General features: G+C 41.1%; 1 protein-coding gene across 1 annotated transcript in view; it reads right to left on the bottom strand.

The window, feature by feature from the left end:
* PIEZO2 (piezo type mechanosensitive ion channel component 2) overlaps positions 1 to 22183 on the bottom strand; it is a gene marked incomplete in the record, with an annotated part of 436326 nt that overhangs the window by 62419 nt on the left and 351724 nt on the right. Inside the window, 6 exon segments of the mRNA XM_034762599.1 lie at positions 2824 to 2983; positions 4016 to 4112; positions 5820 to 6063; positions 19551 to 19716; positions 20271 to 20372; positions 20504 to 20708. Of these exon segments, the coding sequence (XP_034618490.1) occupies positions 2824 to 2983; positions 4016 to 4112; positions 5820 to 6063; positions 19551 to 19716; positions 20271 to 20372; positions 20504 to 20708 (974 nt within the window).

Here is a 22183-nt window from a genome sequence, read left to right as displayed (position 1 = left end):
GTATCAGAGGGGTAGCCGTGTTAGTCTGAATCTGTAAAAAGCAACAGAGGGTCCTGTGGCACCTTTGAGACTAACAGAAGTATTGGGAGCATAAGCTTTCGTGGGTAAGAACCTCACTTCTTCAGATGCAAGTAATGGAAATCTCTAGAGGCAGGTATATATCAGTGTGGAGATAAACCTCGTTATCTCCACACTGATATATACCTGCCTCTAGAGATTTCCATTACTTGCATCTGAAGAAGTGAGGTTCTTACCCACGAAAGCTTATGCTCCCAATACTTCTGTTAGTCTCAAAGGTGCCACAGGACCCTCTGTTGCTTTTATCATCAGAAGGCCAGTACAGAAATGATGAGCAATCACAGCATAATAATTCAGTTGTTTTCCAGCAACCATTACCAGATTTTGGGCCAAATCCTACAGTCACTACTCAACCATTTAGTTACAGCAGTCATTATCCAGGTGCTTGGGTTCACTGTCCTCAAGGACTCAAAGTCAAAGCCTGAGTGAGAATTCCTTGCACAACTGCAGAATTTGACCCTTTACTTGTAAACTATGGCATACATTAAACCCTCTTGTCTAGCATGGGGAGCTCCGCCTTTGAGTGGGTGGAGTTCTGCCTGCCTAGGCTTCAGTGAGCACAGCACGTGCTTCATACTCACAACACAAAATGCAAATGCCTATGATTCGTCAAATAAGTATGTGTTCCACCTCCAATCTGGAGGCATACTTGAACCTCAGTTAGTTAGTTAGGGGGTAACAAAATGGCTAGAGTTAATTTACAATCCACAAGTGTGAATTAGTTTAAACAATTTCTTGATGCATATCACCAGTATTTTGCACTTGCCTATGGTGAATTTTATCTGCCATTGTGTTGCTCAGTTGCTTAGCTTTGCTCTCATGAGGGACTTTATGAAGGGTATTTTGAAAGTCAAAATAAATTGTGTTTATTGTACCTCCTTTTGTTGTTGTTGACTCTCTCAGAGAGTTTTAGTGCACTAGAGGCCTTTATAAAAGCCACGCTTGTTTGTCAACACTGCAGTGTGAAGACATGTCGAGGTTTCGTAAGTCCATTTTAATTAATTTTTTAACCAGTTTATCTGGTACTGAAATGAGCCTCATTTATATGTAATTCCCAGGATAACCACATGCACTTTTTAAAAAATAGGTACAATACTCACATACTGTGTCAGTTCTGTAGTACAGTAGATTATTTTAATAGGAAGTGCATATTGTTCGTAGCAACTCAACCACTTCATTTTTAAATGCCTAGACTCTTGGATGAATACCATCTGGCTTCAGAGACATATTGCAATTGTCCTACTGACAATTTAATCTTCTCTGGGTCAGGATTGTATGTTTCATAATGTTAACTGTGACCTAAAGATGGCCTCAGGTCATAAAGTTTGGATCCAAATCTAAACTTCCCCAAAGTTCAAGAATGTTTAGATCTCAGATTTTAGTGATGCAAGTGCGCAGCTCTGAAGTTCAGCTCTATCTAACAATGTATATGGCCCTCATCACCGTAATATCGCAATGCCTCACAATTATTTATAGATTTTATCCCAATGACATCCCTGTGACATAGGGAAGTATTATCCTCATTTTTACAGCTGAGGAATTAAAGCATTAGGTAGATTAAGTGACTTGCCCAAGGCTACACAGGCAGAAGCGTGAACTGACAATATCTCCCTATGCACTAGACCAGGGGCGGGCAAACTTTTTGGGCCGAGGGCCACACCTGGGTGAGGAAATTGTATGCAGGGCTGGGGCAGGGGATTGGGGTGTGGGAGGGAGTGCGAGGTGTATGAGGGGGCTGAGGGCAGGAGGTTGGGGTGCAGAAGGGGTGTGGAGTGCAGGAGGGGGCTCAGGGCAGGGGGCCGCAGGGGGTTGGGTGTACGAGGGGGCTCAGGGCAGGGAGTTGGGGTGCAGGAGGGGTGCGGGGTGGCAGTGGCACACACCAGGGCCAGGGCAGGCTCCCTGCATGCCTGCCCTGTCCCTGTCCCCAGCCCCAGCCCCGCGCTGCAGGAAGCGCTGCAGCCCCTAGGGGCGGGAGGGTGGAGGCCTCCGCATGCGCTGTCCTTGCCACACCTCCAGGTACCTCCCCCGATGCTCCCATTGGCCACAGTTCCCCATTCCCAGCCAATGGGAGCTGTGGGGGTGGTGCCTGGAGGCAAGGGCCCGGGGGCCGCAGGGACATTGAGCCGGCCTCTGCTGAGAGCAGCACGGGGTTCGCGGCACCATGGGGAGCAATCCCGCGGGCTGGATCCAAAGCCCTGAGGGGTCGGATCCAGCCTGTGGGCCATAGTTTGCCCACCCCTGCACTAGACCATCCTGTCACTCTCCATTTAAACATTTCCAACTTGGGGAGGATGTTATTGTCCAAGCTTTTGGTTTGAGCTAGCTTTACTCTAAACATACACTGCATGACTATATCTTGGCTTGGGTGAGCTGTATGAGAAAGGGAAAAGGTCACAGAGACAGCTACAAAATGAAGCACAAGCAGCCTTGGGCACATTCAGTAAAATCCATCCAAGTGCAGAAAGCAGAGAGACCTATAGCATCTGATTCAGAGGCCTTTTGCTGGCTTTTCCTTCATGGGTAGCCAATATGAGCAGCCAGACAGAATTCCCCTTTAGAGAAAGAAATGTGTTTGCAATTTTTATTTGGTATCGATTGTGGAATAGTCAAACTTATGTCAAAGTGTCTGGAGCTTGGGTTTGTCAGCCACTTTATTGGCAATACTCAATATAAATAATAATAAAAACATACCTAATAATGAAGGATTTGGGTTTAATCAGTTTCTGTTATTACACTGAATGTTACCTTGATGCCAGGATCTGTGAAGCTTTTATATCAGCAACCACATGTAGGAAGTAGTAGCTCATGAAGACTCTTCTTTGCAGCAGCAGGAAAGCAAAGCATATACTGTCCCAAATAATTCCCGCCTCACCGCTCGGCAGTTTACAGTCTCCAGTTTCTTTAGCTTATAAAAACAAACAGAAATCACCAACATAAGGATGATCATCTTCTTAAATATGTGAGCACATCTCCATCCTGCCCAATGGAAATAAGCCAGTGTTCTGAAAAGCCTTTTTGGGCCTGAAAATTGTTTTTCTTAAGAGAACTGAAATGTACAATTCCATCTGATGGATGCTGTATTTTATTTTTTTTATATAAGGAGTTACTTTTTGGATATCACAGAACTAAACCTAGGCTTTGTGGACCCAGAGTGTAAATTCCACCTGCAAAGTTAGCTGGCCTTGGGGAAGCTGGACAGTACTCTGGCGTTAGAGGATGGGGAGTGCAGCCTGTGCGTTAGAGCTGGCTTGCTCTAAAATCAGAGAAGCCAGCCTACTAGGTTTTGAAGTCCATGCTCCAAGTTGGAGTTTCAAAGCTTGTTGCATGAACCATCCTGATTTTTGCAAGCTCCAGAGAGGTTTCTGTTGCCACTCAAAACTTTTGCATAAGCAGGGCTGCATTGTATGTAATTTTATTTGGTGAACTGCCTTTGCATATCCTTTTCCTATTTAGATCAGAAAAAACAAACAAAAAAAATTTGAAACAGAAAACAACAACTTTGCAGCAGAATTCCTAGGCAGGACACAGGTTTAGCCATTAAAATTTCATAGAATTCTATGTTCTACTGTTTTACAGTAGAAACCATTAAAAAAAAATCAACATTTGCAAACCACTAGGCACAGACATTACAGGTAAATCTGTGATATGTTATCAGTATTTGTTATCTTTTGCCAAATACTGATTTTAAAAAAAGTTATCACTGTATATACAGTAGATAGCACTCAGTTTTATGCAGTATTTTCAGTATTTGATCATGTTAGTCTATTTATCTCCTAGACCATACCTAATTTAGTTCACATTATGTATATATTTTTTTTTAATCAAGATATCAAAACAGTAAAGGGAAAAATACATTTGTCTGAAATTTTGAAAGGAGCCTAAAAGTAGTTAACCTTTATTTATAGAAAAGCATTGAAAAAAATCTAACTGCACTTACGTTGATGGTATCCTTTAACCGTACAAGCCAGGCTAAATGCTTGAATCAACCAGCAACTGTTTCGAATTAATGACTCAATGTAGCCACATGCTCCTATCTGAAAAGCAAATGAAGAGATATATAAAGATCAGAAACTAGTGATAAGAATGTTAGCACATCTGTTTATGTTACTGTCACAGTTCCAGGGTGGCTGCATCTGTATGTCCCTCTCTGTGTTCCATTCCACATGCTAAACATACCAGGAGTCACCAATCAGTTTTAGGGGGCCTTAGTGGACCAAAGTCTTTTCAGCCTTTCCACAAGGGTTGGGGCTCCCCTAGGACAGAAGGCCTCATCCGTTTGCTGGATCAGAAAGAAGGTACTTCAAAAGCGCTTTCTTTGTCTGTTGGTCTCTGGAAACCCAGCTTGAACCTGTATATGCAAACCACTCCAGACGGTGGTACTTCTGTAAAATTATTTAGACTCAGTGATTCACCTTTATCACCTACCATTGTTTTTCGTGCTTGGAGGAGCTGTGGTAACCCTCCTTCATGGAACAGAACACAATCATATATTAACCATTCATAGATTTAATACAATAGTCCCCAAAGGTATTTCATGGGGTTGCAATATCTGTCACAGTTACATAAAAATGTGACTGCTAACAGTTACACATCTGCATTATAAATAAAATGAAAGAGACTAAATAAAGAATATATTTCTTTGTCACTGAGATATACCATTTAAAAAATAAAACAACTATTTCTGCCTTTTGTAGTGTGAGGTTTGGGGTTGGTTTGTTTTTTTTAAAACTCCCTTTGCTTTTTTTGGTTAGGGCATGATACATTTGCAGTGTGACACAAGTTGACAGTTTAAACAACTGTTATAGATTGGTCACCTGATTCTGCAAGCATTTATGAACATACTTAACATTACACATCTGTAATCCCATTGAATGCACCTGCATAAAATTAAGCACATATGTAAGCATTTTAGAGTATTTGTAAAATCAGGTGACCAACAAATCAGTCTTGTTTCAACATGCTGATTTATACATATTTAAAATGAAAAATGCTTGTTTTTTCTCAGTCCAGCAGTAAAAATGTTCAAAGGTAAGCTACAATTGCCAAAAATACATTTAAAATTATCTTTTATAACATTTTAAATTATTGGCTTTTCTCAGCCTATCAAAGGCATCATAGGAGTGTTCTCTAACTAATGGTTTAACATTCATAAAAAGAACCTTAATATTTAAATAAAGCCTTAAAGAATTAAATATTGACATTTTCAATCAAAAATTAGACCAGAATTAAAGGAAACTAGAAGCTGGTTTGCCATCTCTTGCATCAGGCTCCCATATTCTCAGTGTCAGAAACTACAACACTTAGCATGATGACTGCCAAATGGCTCCAAAATGCCAATTATAATTAAATACCATAATGACACAAACACTCTATTCATTGTAGACCTAACCTTGTAGTCCTTACAGACTTCTTACTCACACAAAGCTTCTACAGACTGCAAAGGAGAGCTTTCCCAAGTAAAGAATTCAGGATTTGGCTCTTTGAGAATTGCTTTTTACCTTGTGAACTTTCAGACAGTTGGATTGAGCAAAATAGGTACAAATTTTCTTATAATATATAAACCCATAGTAATTTTGGATACCACATTTGCAGTTTCTGAATGAAACACAGAAGACTCTTGCAGGCATTAGTACAATTTTGTGATGCTGAAAGGAACGTTTTATGACTGCTTAATGACTGCGCACTTTTGCAGTTAAACCACAAAAGCGTTCGGCACTGAAACTATAGATGCAGCCACTTACCGACAGTATGTTTTTCATTGTAATCACAAAGACATTGTATGCAATCAGCCAGTCCCAATAACGTAGAATGCTTCTAATAGGTTTCAATAATAGATCACCACCAAAGAGCAGGAAATAGAAACAGGCCACCAAGTAACCCATACAAAATATGCTGATTCTTGTAGTTCCCGTGATGAAGATGATAGTAAGCACAAACCAGAAGAGGTAACTAAATATTATCACTTTATACATATCTAAGTAGGATCTGTAACAAGAAGACAGAAAAGAAGAAAAAAAATTAATAAACTTTTTCTGATCATCATTCTATACATTTTTGCCCACTACTGGCTTGACCCTACAAAGTGCAGAGCTCTCTGATCTTGACTTAGCAAAGCTCTTACAAACCTGCTTAATTTCAATTTTAAAGCCAATGTAACTACTCCCATCATGTGCTTGATTCAAGCTTAAGTGCTTGACGCAACAGTGGCAGAGTGCTCAGCACCTTACTGGATCAAGTCCTTTATCATAAAAGGATGGAAAATACATTCTTCACAAACTTCATGATGCCGTGATTTATGTGACAATGTTATATGCATGTAAAAGACTGTTTGAGCTCATCGCTAAAGAAGTTTGGGTAACTGTTCAGCAAATCTATTTCTAAAACCCACCTGCATTACCTCATTGCAAACAATTCTATACTTATTGATGACTTCTAGGGAATTCAGTCCAGTGAGAGGCCCCATTTTCAAAGACAGTTGCTAAAAATATCTTTCTTCAATGCAGATCAACTGTAAGAGGTTTTGGGAGGGGTTTTCTGCAGAATGCCAGTGTGTTATAATTTACTGAAACCTTTGCTAAGACAGGACTATCTAAAATCCGTCTTGATTGGGAGAAAGGAGGAACAATCCAGTGTTTTCAGATTCTTCAGAAATCTTGACTTAATAGTCACTTACAAGGAGAACAGAGACTACACATTAGAAAATGTGCAAAAGGCTGTAGGGAGTAGTAGGTATAGCTAACCATTTCCAAACCAATGAATTTTTAGTTTCCCTCACTGGAATATTTTGCTTCCAGATGCACCACATGTTCAGAATCAGCCCTCACAAGCTGTGAAACCTGCTGTTCCAGGGAACCATGCAGGGAGAGCATGACATGAACATTCACACCTTCTACACCACACTACCTAAGGAATAAATGAGCCAACTGTACTGTAGACTGCCACGTCAAGAAACCCCTGCTTGAAAAGTCTCTGGCCTCACCAGAAGTTTCTGGAGCTGTCTTGCTGGCCTATATTTATACATTCTCCCTACTTAAATTGCACTCAGGGAGATACTTAATGATAGATGACAACAATGTTCCTTTTTGTTTACTTCTTGTAAGCAATAGGACTACAGGGACTATCTAATTTCAGTCTAAATTGTATAGATGTCATTGGGCTTTGTGTGATAAAACACAAAACAGCAAACTGTTTATAAGTCTTGCAGGAGAATAAGCAAATGGCGGACCCCAATTGAACAGGTCTTCAGAGGCCCCTGGACGTGACTGAAATGGCACTGTCTGTGCTTCTGCTGAAAAAATGTACTGTTGTGTTGCTGTTCCTTTACATAATAATTATTGGTGTGTGGCATGCCTGGGAAGAGATCTGCTTCCTGACACTACTTTTATCATCCAATATTTGACAAGCCTTGTCCCATTGGACTTACATATTCTGCATCAGCATTTTTGAGAAAAGCTAAAGAGGAAAACACAACTGAAGCTGAAAAGAAATCTCTCAAAAAGATCTAATCAAAAGCATTTTTCTATATTTTTGACAGACTTGGGCTATCAGCCTCAAGGGATCTATCTGGACACAAACATCTCCAAAGTTCAGGTATATCTGGGGTTTTCATTCAGACCAGGGCCGGCTCCAGGGTTTTTGCCACCCCAAGCGACGGAAAAAAAAAAAAAAAAAGTCACGATCACGATCGGCGGCAGCTCAACTGCGCCTCTTTCTTCTTCGGCGGCAAGTCCTTCCCTCCGAGAGGGACCCGCCACCGAATTGCCACTGAAGAGCCCGACGTGCTGTCCCTTCCCCTTGGCCGCCCCAAGCACCTGCTTGCTGGGCTGGTGCCTAGAGCCGCCCTGATTCAGACAGAGGCTTGAAACAAATTTCAGTTCTGGAGCAAAACGTCCACACAGAGTTTGGGAGGTATTTGGATTAGGAGGCTGGCTTTGGAATAATCTCTTTTTAAAATTTAAATTATGCATGGATTAAATAGACTATATAACAATATAAAGCACATATTACATATGCATATATGCTTTTTTCTCATTTTTAAACATGTAAAAAGTTCAATGCACCTTAATATTCTTACACCAAAGGAGGAGAAAAACAAGAGCTTGGTTGGGCATGCAGACTCTGGGGTGAGGCCAGGGTTGAGGGATTTCGGGGGCAGGAAGGCGCTCTGGGTTTGGGGGGGCTTAGGGCTGGGGCAGGATATTGGGGCGCAGGCTTACCTCGGGCGGCTCCCGGTCAGCGGTGCAGTGGTGCTGCTAAGGGAGGCTTCCTGCCTGTCCTGGCACCGCACTGCGCCCTGGAAGCAGCAGGTACGGCTCTGCGCAGCTCTCACCTGGAGGCACCTCCCCCTCCCCCCCCAGCTCCCATTGGCCGGGAAGTGCGGAGCTGGTGCTTGGGGCAGGGGCAGCACGCGGAGTCCTGTGGCCCCCCCGCCTAGGAGCCGGACCTGCTGCTGGCCGCTTCCAGGGCACAGCGTGGTGTCAGAACAGGTAGGGACTAGCCTGCCTTAGCCAGGCAGCACCGCTGATAGGATTTTTAATGGCCCAGTTGGCGGTGCTGACTAGAGCCACCGTGACCCAGTGCCTTGCATTCCACGACCCAGCACTGGATCGCTACTCACAGTTTGAAAACCACTGATCTACACCCTAGGGGATTGTTATTTATGCCTATTAATGTTTAACAAGAGGGTCCAATATTGGCAAATCTGTTTTGAGGTGAAAAACAATGAGCTACAAAAAGTTTGATCTACGTTAAAATCTACTCCAGATAGCCTGAATGATTATGTGCTGTTGGTGCTTCGCTGCTGGCATCCTGGTGCCAAGACTTCTCAGCATAATGACACCAGTCAGCATCAATGTTACAGCATCAGCCCCTTTCAAACAATAATGCCATTGCCCAATTAGTACTTTGGAGCTTCAAGCAAGGTTACCAGCTCTGTTGATAACTCAGCCAAAGGTTATGAGTCTATCATAAGAGTGGGTGGGAGAGGTTGTGTGTGACCTGTGATGCACAAGGGGTCAGACTAGATTCATAGATTCATAGATTCATAGATTATAGGACTGGAAGGGACCTCGAGAGGTCATCGAGTCCAGTCCCCTGCCCGCATGGCAGGACCAAATACTGTCTAAACCATCCCTGATAGACATTTATCTAACCTACTCTTAAATATCTCCAGAGATGGAGATTCCACAACCTCCCTAGGCAATTTATTCCAGTGTTTAACCACCCTGACAGTTAGGAACTTTTTCCTAATGTCCAACCTAGACCTCCCTTGCTGCAGTTTAAACCCATTGTTTCTGGTTCTATCCTTAGAGGCTAAGGTGAACAAGTTCTCTCCCTCCTCCTTATGACACCCTTTTAGATACCTGAAAACTGCTATCATGTCCCCTCTCAGTCTTCTCTTTTCCAAACTAAACAAACCCAGTTCTTTCAGCCTTCCTTCATAGGTCATGTTCTCAAGACCTTTAATCATTCTTGTTGCTCTTCTTTGGACCCTTTCCAATTTCTCGACATCTTTTTTAAAATGCGGCGCGCAGAACTGGACACAATACTCCAGCTGAGGCCTAACCAGAGCAGAGTAGAGCGGAAGAATGACTTCTCGTGTCTTGCTCACAACACACCTGTTAATGCATCCCAGAATCATGTTTGCTTTTTTTGCAACAGCATCACACTGTTGACTCATATTTAGCTTGTGGTCCACTATAACCCCTAGATCCCTTTCTGCCGTACTCCTTCCTAGACAGTCTTTTCCCATTCTGTATGTGTGAAATTGATTTTTCCTTCCTAAGTGGAGCACTTTGCATTTGTCTTTGTTAAACTTCATCCTGTTTACCTCAGCCCATTTCTCCAATTTGTCCAGATCATTTTGAATTATGACCCTGTCCTCCAAAGTAGTTGCAATCCCTCCCAGTTTGGTATCATCCGCAAACTTAATAAGCGTACTTTCTATGCCAATATCTAAGTCGTTGATGAAGATATTGAACAGAGCCGGTCCCAAAACAGACCCCTGCGGAACCCCACTCGTTACGCCTTTCCAGCAGGATTGGGAACCATTAATAACAACTCTCTGAGTACGGTTATCCAGCCAGTTATGCACCCACCTTATAGTAGCCCCATCTAATTTGTATTTGCCTAGTTTATCGATAAGAATATCATGCGAGACCGTATCAAATGCCTTTCTAAAGTCTAGGTATACCACATCCACCGCTTCACCCTTATCCACAAGGCTCGTTATCCTATCAAAGAAAGCTATCAGATTGGTTTGACATGATTTGTTCTTCACAAATCCATGCTGGCTGTTCCCTATCACCTTACCACCTTCCAAGTGTTTGCAGATGATTTCCTTAATTACTTGCTCCATTATCTTCCCTGGCACAGAAGTTAAACTAACTGGTCTGTAGTTACCTGGGTTGTTTTTATTTCCCTTTTTATAGATGGGCACTATATTTGCCCTTTTCCAGTCTTCTGGAATCTCTCCCGTCTCCCATGACTTTCCAAAGATAATAGCTAGAGGCTCAGATACCTCCTCTATTAGCTCCTTGAGTATTCTAGGATGCATTTCATCAGGCCCGGGTGACTTGCAGGCATCTAACTTTTCTAAGTGATTTTTAACTTGTTCTTTTTTTATTTTATCCGCTAAACCTACCCCCTTCCCATTAGCATTCACTATGTTAGGCATTCCTTCAGACTTCTCGGTGAAGACCGAAACAAAGAAGTCATTAAGCATCTCTGCCATTTCCAAGTTTCCTGTTACTGTTTCTCCCTCTTCACTAAGCAGTGGACCTACCCTGTCTTTGGTCTTCCTCTTGCTTCTAATGTATTGATAAAAAGTCTTCTTGTTTCCTTTTATTCCCGTAGCTAGTTTGAGCTCATTTTGTGCCTTTGCCTTTCTAATCTTGCCCCTGCATTCCTGTGTTGTTTGCCTATATTCATCCTTTGTAATCTGTCCTAGTTTCCATTTTTTATACGACTCCTTTTTATTTTTTAGATCGTGCAAGATCTCGTGGTTAAGCCAAGGTGGTCTTTTGCCACATTTTCTATCTTTCCTAACCAGTGGAATAGCTTGCTTTTGGGCCCTTAATAGTGTCCCTTTGAAAAACTGCCAACTCTCCTCAGTTGTTTTTCCCCTCAGTCTTGATTCCCATGGGACTTTACCCATCAGCTCTCTGAGCTTCCCAAAATCTGCCTTCCTGAAATCCATTGTCTCTATTTTGCTGTTCTCCCTTCTACCCTTCTTTAGAATTGCAAACTCTATGATTTCATGATCACTTTCACCCAGGCTGCCTTCTACTTTCACATTCTCAACGAGTTCCTCCCTATTTGTTAAAATCAAGTCTAGAACAGCTTCCCCCCTAGTAGCTTTTTCAACCTTCTGAAATAAAAAGTTGTCCCCAATGCAGTCCAAGAATTTGTTGGATAGTCTGTGCCCCGCTGTGTTATTCTCCCAACATATATCCGGATAGTTGAAGTCCCCCATCACCACCAAATCTTGGGCTTTGGATGATTTTGTTAGTTGCTTGAAAAAAGCCTCATCCACTTCTTCCACCTGGTTAGGTGGCCTGTAGTAGACTCCTAGCAGGACATCTCCCTTGTTTTTTGCCCCTTTAAGCCTAACCCAGAGACTCTCAACACTTCCGTCTCCTATGTCCATCTCTACCTCAGTCCAAGTGTGTACATTTTTAATATATAAGGCAACACCTCCTCCCTTTTTCCCCTGTCTATCCTTCCTGAGCAAGCTGTACCCATCCACACCAACATTCCAATCATGTGTATTATCCCACCAAGTTTCAGTGATGCCAACAATGTCATAGTTGTATTTATTTATTAGCACTTCCAGTTCTTCCTGCTTATTCCCCATACTTCTCGCATTTGTATATACGCATCTAAGATACTGGTTTGATCTTTCCTCCCGGTTTTGTCCTGACTCTCCTTTCTCTCTGCCAATATAGCCCACACTCCCTCTCGTTTCCGACCCATCTCCCCGGTCTCCATGTTCCCCACTTACCTGTGGGCTTTGCTCACCTGTCCCCGTCGAACCTAGTTTAAAGCCCTCCTCACTAGGTTAGCCAGTCTGTGTCCGATGATCACAATGGTCCTTTCTGACCTCAGAGTCTATGATACACCAGCCAGACTCTTCTGCAACCACTAAGGACAGCCAAGATATTGGTGTCCTGTAGCAGTAACTGATGTCTCAATGCTCCTTCCCATATCACTCTCCTGCTTCCCGCTCTATCTTCTCAGCTCTCCCCACTCCATCTCTCTTGCTGTCCCTCACTCAGGTCACCCCTCTTCACACTATCTCTTTATGTTTCCTGACCAGTCTCTTGTTCCATAGCCACACATCTATATTTACCTACTCCCCAAGACTTTCACTTCAGAGTCTCCTACCCCTCATATCTTCTCTCTCTGGCCCTATTCTTATGCATCCCAATGTTTTCTTGCATCCCTGTCAATCTCCTTGTCTGCCTCCATATTGCTCTATCCCCCAGTCTTCTTCCTGAACACCACATTCTCCTCCTTTTCCCTGCTGAACCCTGCATTCCCCTTCACTCTGCTGAATGCTGATTTATTGATTTTCCCTTTGCCTTTAGTTGTATTAGCACTTCTGAAAATAAACTTTATTTTTTATTGTATTATCCATGTTTTCTTCCGGGATATGCCTGAAAATTAATTGGACCTAGTTCATAAGATCTCTTCAGGGCCTTTCCTACATCTCTTCTATCGGTACAGTAAGTTTCTTTTTTCTTGTCTCCACCTGCTTTAGACTATAAATCCAAAGTTGCACTGGTTGTTAAAACCCTTTTTATTAGCAACCAAATGTTTATTTCATGCAAGTCTGTAATGATGATTTGCAGATCCTCTCTCATTAATCTAAGTCAGAATGTGTGTGGTTCCAAAGAATGCATTATATCTGCCTATGAGAGTGGTCTGCTGCTTCACCTGCTGTTGTCTCCTTGGTTGCAGGTGTTAGAGGGGCCAGCTCTGTGTTAGATGCTGGTATTAGGTCCTGGTGTTAGGGGCTAAAATATTTTCAGGTCTCCATATTTTTTTTTCTGTCCATTTCTAGTTCTTGCACAGGAGTTCTTCTAAATTGGGATTTTCCCACATCACAAGCAGTGGGAACAGAGATCCTCCTGTAAAGCCATCTTGGCTTTGCCTCTAGAAAGTCCCTACTTTTTATTCTTTGGCTTTGTTTTGTTTTTTTAAATTTCTTCACTTGTGGTTTCCTGCAGGCTTAGTTGTGCATCCCCTGAGAAATCCGGGGGTGGAATGAAATGTGGACTTTCAGAAAATCTCTTCCTTCTGGTTCATTTGTCAATGTTGATCTCAAGTATTTTCCCAGAAACAGGAAAGTTAAGTGATCAGTTTGGTTACAAGTTCTTTTTTCCGATTGTTCATACTGTAGTAAAAAGCCTTTTAGCAATGCCTACTGGAACAGTTACTGTCAAGTGTCTCCTCGGGGGAGAAAAATCAGAAGAAAAACTTTAGATTGCTATGTAGGATTTCGGCTATGTGACATTTCATGGACAGCAATGAGAGATGTTTGACTAAAACCTCATATGCAATGCTTTGGAAATGTAAAGTGCCCCAACAGAGAGGACATGGGCCAAATTCAGCCCTGGTGTTAAGCAGGTGCGAGTCTCTAGTTACATAGGAACTCAAGTCAATATAGTTTTAATTTAGATTGTAAAATCTAATGTAGAGTGCAAGCTCCTTGGGGCAGGGACTGTGTCTGCTATTTGTTCTATAAGGCAACTGACACATTTCTGGATTCAAGAAAATAGACACATACGGATAAATTACAAAGTAAGGGAATTAAGGGAAAATTACTCAACAGCAATTCTCTTTTCCCTAGTCCTCTCTTCTTCCTTTCTAAACAGCAAATCCAATAACAGGAAGCCTGTGGCTTTACCAACCAGAAGCAAGAAGACAAAAGATCAGTCAAATCCAAGACTTCCAGAACAAAGACATATATAATAAGATCAAAGAAAAACTACACCAAGCAGCACTTCTTGAGGGGAGCAGGAGAGATGTGGCATGGGAAAAGAGGACTACAACAAACAGAATTACTGGTGAGTAATCTTCCCTTGTTGTATGTCCTCCTCCTCCTATTCCACCCAGCAACAATTACAATTAGCAAATATCACAAGCTGGGCCTTTGGCAGGGGGTGGGGGAAGGAACTTATTAGATATAACTACTCTTGGAGAATCTAATGGCAAAGAAACATTAATAAACAAGTACAGATCCATCTGGTAGTGCAAGAGGAAGTTATGAGGAAATGAACAGGTGGCCACCTTACAAATTTCAGAAGCAGATGTTTCTGCACTCTGAATCAAAGAAATTGGCTACTGCAGAGTGGAATTTAATAATTTTGCATGTAGTCATTTGGTTAATGGAATAGTCTTGAACAAATCAATCATAGTAAGAGAAGTGATTGTAAAAATAGCATCATGTCATGATACTGAACTCTTGATGGCTTTCTGTCTATTGTTACAACCTTTAGAAAGACAGAAACTGTTAACTTTTATAAAACTGTGAGTGAGAGATTCAGTACAATTCCAGAACTTGCTTTGCACACAGAAAGACACTTTCTCTGATACAGCAAAGAAGGACTGGGACACAGTGCAGGTAAACAAAAGGCTAATTAACATAAAATTCCCCCGAGTTTTGAATTGGACTCAGTGAGCATGTGAAAATTCAAGCACAGGTCCATTACAGAACATGGGAACAGGAATGCACATTCAACCTCTTTTGGAATTTGAATGGGGGAAAGTATGTCAAATCTGGGGATCAGGGACAGAAGTTGAGTGTCCCTGAGCATGACCCAGTTACTAAACTCCTTGGAAAAACCTTCAGCAGTGTATCTGCCTTGCTCATTCTCCACACGGTCAGTGTAAGCATTCCAGGCTGAAGAACAGGATCAAATGAAGTCATATAGGGCATTTCTAGGAATGCACTGCAATCACAGATTTAGTTTCTAAAATCAAAGGTGGTTGGACCACAGGGCCCAACATTCTGTCATGAATGTTCTTTTCTCCAAGAATCAGAGGTAGGATCCCATGAAAATATATCATGTCCCCAGAGTCTTAGACTTAAATGATCATGAGCAGGAAGGAGATAACTCCACTCTATCAGCAAAACTAAGTTATTCAAATAGGTATCCCAGATTATAATAAATGTCCTGAAACACACGGAGGTCCAAGCTCCACTTGGCAGGGACCATGACTATTCTTGTTATTAATAGATAGCTCATGCTGAACCAATCCACCATGATGCTCTCCTTCCTTTAGAGGTACACTTGCCCAGAAAGAGGGAAGAAGAGAATGTACCTAGGAAGTCAGCCAGGAGGCTTTAGAAAAGATTTGAAAACTTCCAATTAGCATGGCAGGTATAATGTAGCTATAAAGAATATGAGCTGGACTTTGTTATGCTTCAGAACAAAATTGTCAGCTTGTCATAAATATAGGTGGAAGGGTAGCAACCTTTATGTATGTAGTAGCATAAAATCCCTCCTTGGCAGCTGTACTGGACTGCTTTACCTGTAAGGGGTTAAACAGTTCAAATAACTTAGTTGACACCTGACCAGAAGGACCAATGAGGAAAGAAGATACCTTCAAATCTTGGGGGGGGGGGGGGGGGGAAGGATTTGTTGTTGCTCTCTTTGTTTGTTCCCTCTCCAGATGGAGAGAGAAGCCAAGCAGGTACAACATCTCCTGAAAATATACCTGAAATAATCCATCTAAAATTACAGAAATTGTAAGTAGAGCAAGGAAATGCATTAGGTTACCTTTTGTTTTAGCTTGTGAATTTTTTTAAGCTACAGAGATAGTTTTATTCCTGTTGGTTGTAACTGTAAAGCTGAGCCCAGAAGGGAATCCTCTGTGTTTTAAATCTTTTATTTACCCTGTAAAGTTACCTTCCATCCTGATTTTGCAGATGTGATTCTTTTATTTTTTTTTCTTTCTAAATAAAGTTCTTTTAAGAACCTGATTGATTTCAGTATCCTGAAGACAAAGGGCCTGGTCTGTGCTTACATTGATAAGGCCATTGGTTGGTATATTATTCTCAAACCTCCCCAGGAAAGGGGATGAAGGGGCTGGGGGGGAATGTTTTGGGGGGATAGGGATTCCAAGTGACCCTTCCCTGAATTTTTGTGTAAATCTCTTGGTGGTGGCAGCTATACCATCCAAGGACAAGGAAAGGAATTTGTGCCTTAGGGAAGTTTTAACCTAAACTGGTAAAATATAAGCGTAGGGGGTCTTCCATGCGGGTCCCCACATCTGTACCCCAGAGTTCAGAGTGGGGGGATGGAACCCTGACACAGCTAAATTACAATCCAGAATCTTTATTACTAGTGATGACACATCAGTGAGGAAGAACACAGCTTGATCTTTAGATCTCAAAGTGAATTTTCAATACTGACAGCTAGAAAAGTCATCTCCCTAACTTGTGAACTGAGCAAATTTTACATGGAAGTCCTGTAGGGAGAAAAACTGGCATGATATTATGCCTTTTTACAGTCACTTCTTTGACTATGACTGATTTAAGTAAATCTATTTTGTTTAGTTTCAGGGCTTGTTCTAATTTCTCAATGATACTAGTAAAAAGGATGTCCTCATTCCGCTCTTCAGCATGCACTGTCTTTCTGAAGTCAGTGGGAACTGCTACATTCAACACTTCTGAAAACCAGGCACCAGCTCAGTTTAGATTAAAGGAAGATATGCCCCTCATTCTTGCAAACTATGATGAGACATAGCCAATAAATATGGGTCAAGGTTACCTGAAGCCCTCTCAAAATGTTTGGCTCTATTATACATATACAAGAGTTTTCTCAGTCCAACTAACATGCTGTTACTCCAGTCTATGAACAATGAACAATTCAAAACTCAGAATCTCTAAATATGGCTAAAACAGTTGATATTTTAGTCTCAGTCTCCATATAGTGTATATCCTGGTAAAATATAGTAACCAACGCGAAAGTCATTAGATTGCTGTTGCTTATTTGGTCCCTGAGCTTTCTAACAAGTTTCTTTTTCTTGCTTCTTTTTCTGCCTTATTTTTCATTTTATTTTCTACATAACATGTGTCTCGACACAACAGATCTCCGCAACATAAATGAATCAAATATAAAAGGCACATAAATTTCCATGCTTAACCAGAACAAGTATAGTCACAAACATGTGTGTTCACCCCTAACACAATTAAACAGATTGTTTCTCTGGATTTTCTGTTTTTCATATCCAATACTTTCCAGCGACAACATTGCCAACCCATAAACATGAGCAGCAAACCTTTTATGAAAAGTCTGTATACTGTTAATTACCCATATAAGAGTCTAGTTTCTCATCACATCCCAAATACTGCCTTTGAATATACAAAGCGCGATCTAGGACTTCAAGAAATTTTACATATGAATCAAAAGGGAGAATTTGGTCCTAAAGTTTATGGAAAGGCAGCAGTCCAGTTAAGGTTGAGGTTACTTCCCAATAAAAGCCTCATTTTGCCTCCTAACCAAAAATCTTCAGATTTGCTGCAGGTTCTTCATATTTGGCCAGCAGACAATTTCTCCCATATTTCTGGGGATTCTAAAAGTTATTCTGGATTTAGATAAAAATAAGTCTATCAATACTTTTTGAAAATCTGCTAAAAACAGCTTTTCCTAAAAAAACCTAAAATGAAATTTATTTGAAAGAGCTTGATGAGCTGCAGTGCAAAGGACTGATTTTTTGATGGGAAAAGGTGTAGTTGGGCAGTTACTCCCTGGAGCGATAGGCACGTCCATCAGACTCCTGTGGACATTAAAAAAAAAAGATGCCAAACAAGGTCATTTAAAAAGCAAAGTGAGTCTTTAGCCCTTTTATTTCTGAAGAGAACTTTTAAATGTAGACTCTCTGGCATTTGCCACAGTGATTTTTCTGAACTAAATCAGGAAAATCACAACATGTTCTCACTGTCCCCTGGCATTCTCGCCAGTGATGCTTTTGCCTAGAACCCCTGACTCAATGACAGCTTGGAATCATCTTCATTTTCTGTGCACGCTCCTCAGATATTAGCTCAGAGCTAAAGTGGATGTGGCAGCTGTGGCAACAAGTGGAATTTAATACTCTTCCTGTAGTATTGGAACCAATGCCTCTCCCTTCCCTTCATTCCTCCCAATTAAGCCCCACTGTGGCAGATATTTTCTGTAGGTATTTCTGGTTGCTGATAAGACTCCAGGAAATCATCTCCACTTGGTGCAATATCTTGTAGGGAGATGGTGGCACCAGGTGTCATCCTATTAGCAGCTGTCTGTTCTCAATGGCAGCAGAGTGCATCAAGTGCTATAATCTCTGAATAAGCACGTCAGCTGAATGCATTTCAGTGAGTTCATCTTCAAAGCTATTCATGGCTTTGGCCACAGTTTCCAATAGAAACAATAGGATCGATTTAAAGATTTTATGAAGGGATTGCAATTATAATGAGCGTCTGGTGAAATAATAACTGTTTTTCAACTCTGCTCCCTCTCAGCCATCTGCTGATAACATGCTTTCTGAGTCACAACAAACATCCAGGGGGCAAAACATAGAAGCTAATGACGTTTCCCCCATAGTTATTCTTGTAAATATTGCACCAACCCTTCAGAAACGCAGCAGGCTAGATGGCCAGCTGTGCTGAGCTTACACACACAGCAGCTGAGGAGCAGGGAGAAGATGGCGCCAGGATTATGAGCTGCTCTAATTTTCGACAGCTGGAATAGTTACATAAGAGCTGCTCCATGTGCCAAAGATTGGCTGGAGCAGTGTGTTTCTGGCTCCACCCCTTTTTTAATCCCACACCACCCCAACAGACCTCCAAAGTCCATGGGTGGGAAGGAGGTGTCATGCAGGGGAAATCCTCAACTGCCCATATGAGACAGCTTTATGTCCCCTTTGCCCTTATTTGGGTTGAGTGAAGATTCTTCTTTTCCAGAGAAGATTTTTGTTTGTTTAAATATTGTATGACCTTCTTCAATTTGGAGCAAAGCAGCAAGATGTAATTAACTGATAAATACATTTGTGGTATTAAACAGATACATAGACAGGGCCAGACTAACTCGGTCTTGCACAAGTGCATAGGGCAGAGAAGACAAGGAATAGATCAGGTGCACCACCATGTACTCACCAGGAAACCCAGGGAAAGATTTTGCTCCTTCAGGCACAATCCCTCCTTGAACTTCACCTGTGATGTTGTTGATCTGTACCTTCCGCATGGCACCATCGAGGCCGTCAGTGGGCCAGCTACACCGAAATACTCAGAAACATGCTCACCTGTGTTGGAAAGAGCCTTCTAGGTGGTACCACATACCCTTTTCCAGCTATTTCTTATGGAAGATAAATAACTTACTTTGAGTTGGAAGCCAGAATTCAAACACTCTTATATTACAGATACCTTCAAAATGGAGAACTTTAAAAAGAGGGTACATTATAATTTCAAAATATTCCAGACCCAGCATTACCGGCAGTGAATGAAATCGGGAACAGGGTTGTGCTGGCTAAATGATGCTGCATCAAGGTTCATGCAAATTTCCACATTGTCCCCAGCCATGATTCGCACAGCAGCCTTATTTTCATCCTCAAACATTTGTCTTTGTAAGGATGCACAGAGCAGCAACATGAAATCGTCTGAAAAAATGAAGATATTACCATGAGAACTTTAGCCATTAACTCAGATCTATTGAATGCTATTGGTGATATGCTATAATCTAATCACGGCACAGTAGTTCTTACAATGATCCCCTAAAATTGCATTATCTACAATGCACTGTAATGCAAATTTGACATTTGTTACTACATTTCATTTTCACCTGTTTATTTCACGTCCATGATTTTTTTCTGAGAAGGAGATTAAAGGGAGGAAACAGAATTCATCACTTTTTATCCAGCTTTATTAAACAAAAATGTACCAGTTGCATAAATTACTGAACATTTAAATGCACTGATTTTATAAAAACACAATTACTGTTCAATGTACTGTGTTGGTATATTGCCTAGTGCAATGGGGTTCTGGTCCATGAACAGGTCCTCTAGGTGCTACAGTAAGAAATATAATAATAATGCCCTGTAGAATATGCCAAGTTGCTTCTTCAAAACAAATAAAAGCTTTGTATTATACTTTTGCACGATTTGAAACCAAAGAAAAGTAAACAACTTTCACAGCTCTGTGCTAAAACACTTACAGACAAGAAATATAGGATTTGGTCTTTCAATGAAGTCTGGAAAGTATAACCATTTTATGATGTTGGAGTTGAAGTTGGCATTAGGGCTCCTCCATGGATAGTCTACAATAAAAGGAAGCATGCAAAAATGTAATCAATAGTTTATAACAATTACTTCATTTTTTTAAAGTATCTGTCAATTTTCCAGCAGTTTCCTGTAAGAGCAAATGGCCATAAAAGGTAAGTGACCCTACCTTTACAAGGAGCAGGTGGAATGCCAATACAAATGAAGTACTGGAATATAATGGTGCATGCCAGAAAACAGCAGTACTTTGGCCAGATCTCTGCAATAGCTTTTCTTCTACGTCGATATAATACAGCAATTAACCAGAAGGCATGAATCATGGCAAAGAAATCCATTCGTTGACCAATTACATTAACTGACAGTAGGAAACAGGTCTGTGGAAGAAGTAAAGAAACATATGCAGCATTTACAACCTCTGAGATGATCAAGGCAGATATAATAAATTAACCTTTCAATCTGATTCTTGGAAACTTGATGTAGCTCAGTGTAGCTCTTCACATACTAAGCCTCTGACATGGTTAATAGTCCTCCAGCACCCCACACTTTGTGTAATTCTTTAATCAACACTGACTATCTCAATACAACTGTAAAGCAAGTTTCCATTTCATGCTACTAAAAAGATATAAAATGGCCAGAACATTGTCATGGATAGTCTAGATTGGAAACGCTTAATTGTTGCCAAGCAAAGCATGTTACATAGACATATATTTTGATACTACTAACAGATGTTAAAAGAATGAACTCATAAAGAAAAATTATAACTGGAGGGCATCCTCAGGTGGGAACCACATAAAAAGAATAAGCATTCAGACAATGTAACTTTTGTTTACTATAGACAAACAGCTCAATTGTTCTGAAGTGGTTTATTTCACCGTTATTTTTGAAGCTCTTTTTCCCAGGGTAGTTTCTACTCTCTGGTTGCACTTAAAACAGTGCCTTTAGGCGATGCTATGATGCAACACTTGGTTTTAGAACTCAGTGAATAATTCATAGTGAATCATTTAGTCAATGAATTTCATCATTTCTCTCTCCAGGAACTGCTCACAAACAGCGATGGTCTCAATTTTTGTGGCTAACTAATTTTGGTGGATTGCTCCGAAGGATTGCTTGTTAACCATTCATTACATTGACTATTTGGAATTTGAGAGAGATGTCGGTTAGTTCTGATTAGACTAATAGGCATACAGTAACTTATAATTGGGTTTCCACTGCAAATATTTATGCACATGAGCTGAAAACTTGCTTTCTGCAGGTATTCTCTAAAGTTTGCTTAAAACTTGCCTTTTACACAAACATTCTTGCCACTACACTAATTTTCTTAATTTGACTATCCATGAAAATTGAACACAAAAGGTGTGTGAACGTAGCTGAAGCAAATTCACTGTTCTAGTCAAGCAAATACTTATAAGTGTTTTATGAGGTATTTACTCAGCATTACTTTATTTTCAAGATGGATTAAATTTTCGTTTGGTCTGTATGAGTTGGTGCCAGACTAGGAGGGGAGGGAGGACAGAGGGAAGGTGGGAGCTAGACAGAGATGCAGGTCAAACAAGAGATACAGAAGGAGCAGGGAGAGTTGTCTAACCTCAAATCCGCCCTACCACTTTGCCCATGCTGCTGCTAGCAAAGCAGAGCAACATCATCCATGGAATACAGCATTGGCCTGGGACTCAGGAGTTCAGGTTCTACTTCCAGATCTGCCCCTGACCTGCCACATGACCTTGGGAAAATCACTTCTCCTGCCCACACTTTGTCTATCTTGTCTATTTAAGTAGTAAGCTCTTGAAGCCAAGAAGCACAGTGGGGGACCGAGCTTCTTGGATCTACCATAATATAAATACCACTAAAA

The sequence above is a fragment of the Trachemys scripta genome, chromosome 2 (genome assembly GCF_013100865.1).
Source record: "Trachemys scripta elegans isolate TJP31775 chromosome 2, CAS_Tse_1.0, whole genome shotgun sequence".
NCBI lineage: Eukaryota > Metazoa > Chordata > Testudines > Emydidae > Trachemys > Trachemys scripta.
Note: the sequence above shows the minus strand (reverse complement) of the source record. Positions and strands in the feature narration are given on the sequence as shown.